The sequence below is a fragment of the Amphimedon queenslandica genome, unplaced genomic scaffold (genome assembly GCF_000090795.2).
Source record: "Amphimedon queenslandica unplaced genomic scaffold, v1.1 AMPQUscaffold_13277, whole genome shotgun sequence".
Taxonomy (NCBI): domain Eukaryota; kingdom Metazoa; phylum Porifera; class Demospongiae; order Haplosclerida; family Niphatidae; genus Amphimedon; species Amphimedon queenslandica.
In genome coordinates this window covers 64,405-67,357 of record NW_003546487.1, presented here as the reverse complement: position 1 = coordinate 67,357, position 2,953 = coordinate 64,405, and the positions used below count along the sequence as shown (strand labels likewise).

Genomic DNA, 2,953 nt, shown 5'->3' with positions numbered 1-2,953 from the left:
AGTGGATCAGTCCAGTACCAGTTACGTGGACATGATATTGGAGGAATACCATTCACTCATGTTGTCCCAAACTCGTTTGTCACATTTGATACTCCATCAATACAAGCCCAACTAAAAGGAAAGTCTCCTATTGTTCTCAATCCAGGAGGGACTTCAATAGCTCGTATTGCTGTATCAAACATCAAGAGTGGTCCTATGACGCTTCAAGCTTCTGTGTCTGTTGTCATACAATCTGAAGTATCTGTGGAAATTGACAGTACTTCTATTACTATTGATCTGATGAGTCAAGAAAGGGAAATACAAATATCGTTTATAGTTCCAGAGACTTTAGCTGTAAATCAGATATTACCATGGTCAGTAGTCATACTTGATGCATGCTCCAGTGAATCAATGATATTAAACTTTACTGCTATAGTGAAACCATCAATATCTTTTAATGTAACAGGCACCAGTAGATCAATGATCTTATTTGAATGGTCACCACCAGTTAATCCTACACTAGGAAATATAACCCACTATGTACTGACACTAGACTACACCAATGGAACAATTGCTACAGTTAATGTCTCTGGTAACATTAACCAGTACCAAGTGAATGAGCTATCACCATGTCAACAAGTCTATGCTAGCATATTGGCTCACAGTGACAATGGAGAAACAGCAGAAATTGCACCAATTGCAGTGTTTACTGATCAAGCAGGTAAGTATAATAGAGTAGTGTATGCATGTTCAATTACTATCGGTGGGATCACACTTATTATTGTTGTTGGTTGATTGCTATTAGCAAGAGTACTTTAGCTATTAGCCTTTGATTAAAAATACTAAAGTAGTGATGCCCAATCTAAGCATGATTTGTCATTTATTGAAATGAGGAAATGCCAAAGCAGTCAAAGTACCAATGCCCAATCTAATTATAAAAGGCTAAATAACACATAGGAAGAAAGTAGGAAATACATGCCCAGCGTACTTATTACTTTCACTGTAATAGTAATTATACTAATGATCATATATCCATGGTATTTATAATTGGCCAATGATATAATAATAATTATAACAATAATAATAATATCAACTTTCCAACATTAGAGTTAAAAGTTTAAGAAGAATATTTTATTGATAGCAACACTGCATGGGGGCCTAATTCAAAACAGCCTTTACAAACAGAATTGACATAATAATAATAATATTATATTAGTAGAAGTTTGCAATAGAGGGATTTAGCATGTACATGAATTACTTGGCCATAATAATGAAATGAAAGGTGCATGGGGGAAAAGTGATTCAAATACAGACCATAAGTAATATCTTGTCATGAGCCTTCAGGAAAAAGAAAATAGTGATGCCCAATCTGAGTAAGATATGTCATTCATTAAAATGAGGAAATACCAAAACAGTGAAAGTAGCAATGTCCAATCTAATTATAAAAGGCTAAAGTATGTTAAGGAAGAAAGTAGGAAGTACATGCATCATAATTTATTACTTTCACTGAAATACAATTATATTAATTGCTATCCATGATCATATATCTATGGTATTTATAATTGGCTGATTATATAATAATAATAATAATGATATTTATAGTAATAATAATGTGGGCTACTTATTGCCCATCACTGTCGGCCTCTGTTGATGGCCTCATCTAACTTGTCTGTGTTTGTTTTTTTGCTTGCTTCTTTGTTTTTTTTGTTTTCGCCGTTTTTGTTTCTGTTTTCTTTTATTGTTTGGCCTTCTTCTTTGTTGCTTTGTGTTTGTCCCCCCTCCTTTTCTCTGTTGTTTCATATATTGTACCTATAATTTTTTCTTTTTGTTTCCCCCATGTTTTGTCTCGTAGGCTCCTTACTTACATAATAATAATAACGATAATAATTGTAATAATAATAATAATAATTAGTATTATTATATCAAAATTTTGACACAAATTAGTGTTAAAATTTGAAGAGAACATTTACTAGGGGCCTATACTATGCATGATCATGGCCATGCATCTTTTTTATTTGCAGAGCTTTTGATTGGCTGATTGATATTTTCCTTTGAGCATAGATAATATACTACATGAATTGGTAATAGGGTAATAGTATATCAATGCTATAAATGAATATCCTAGTTAGTAATTACTATGTATTACAGAACCTGGCCCAGTGTCTCGCCTAGCAGTAAGGTCAATCTCTGGGACATCAGCCTACATATCTTGGTCACTACCTCAAGAACAGAATGGGATAATAGTTTTCTATGAAGTAGCAGTTAAGGGAGTGTACAATGAAACTCACAACTCTTCAGTAAATATCATTAATGTTCATAATTTAAGTAAGTGCATCTTTTGAAATGTATTGATGTAAATACCATATTTCTATAGATCCATACACACGTTATACTGCAGTTGTAAGTGCTGCGACTTCTGCTGGCAAAGGGCAACCAACAATGCTTGAATTTTATTCATTAGAAGGAGGTAAGTCATAATAATTCTATATTTATGCAAATCAAATTATTTCAATATAGTCCCAAATCGTTCTCCAAGTTTGACAAATCATACTATTTTGACATCAAAGTCAGTGATGCTTGCATGGAATCCACCACCTGTTCAACACAGAAGAGGATTCATCCAGAATTACATGGTGAAGGTGCAATACATGCAGAAACTGGATATTTATAATACATCTGAAACAGTACTTTATGTGTCAGGTAAGCCTAGGCACTATCTTTTGTTTGTCAATTTTAATTCATTTATTAAGGGTTGCCACAATATTCTGATATTAATGTCTCGGCTTCCATCAGCACATCTGTTGGACAAGGTCTTTTTAGCAGACCATACCTCATTCACATATTTACTGGAGGTATGAACATGCTAGCTTTTCTTGATTTTTATACTTATAATAGTTGCTAGTGCTCCACAGAACTTTACTGCTACAGCTACCAGCATTAGCTCAGTGCTACTTGAATGGGCAAATCCTGAGTC

General features: G+C 33.7%; 1 protein-coding gene across 1 annotated transcript in view; it reads left to right on the top strand.

Annotated features, from left to right (window-relative positions):
• LOC109583834 (phosphatidylinositol phosphatase PTPRQ-like) overlaps positions 1-2,953 on the top strand; it is a 16,220-nt gene that overhangs the window by 6,033 nt on the left and 7,234 nt on the right. The window contains exons 2-6 of the mRNA XM_019999322.1: positions 32-700; positions 2,128-2,304; positions 2,354-2,446; positions 2,497-2,679; positions 2,730-2,831. Of these exons, the coding sequence (XP_019854881.1) occupies positions 196-700; positions 2,128-2,304; positions 2,354-2,446; positions 2,497-2,679; positions 2,730-2,831 (1,060 nt within the window). The 5' untranslated portion in view covers positions 32-195. The remainder of the gene's footprint in view (positions 1-31; positions 701-2,127; positions 2,305-2,353; positions 2,447-2,496; positions 2,680-2,729; positions 2,832-2,953) is intronic.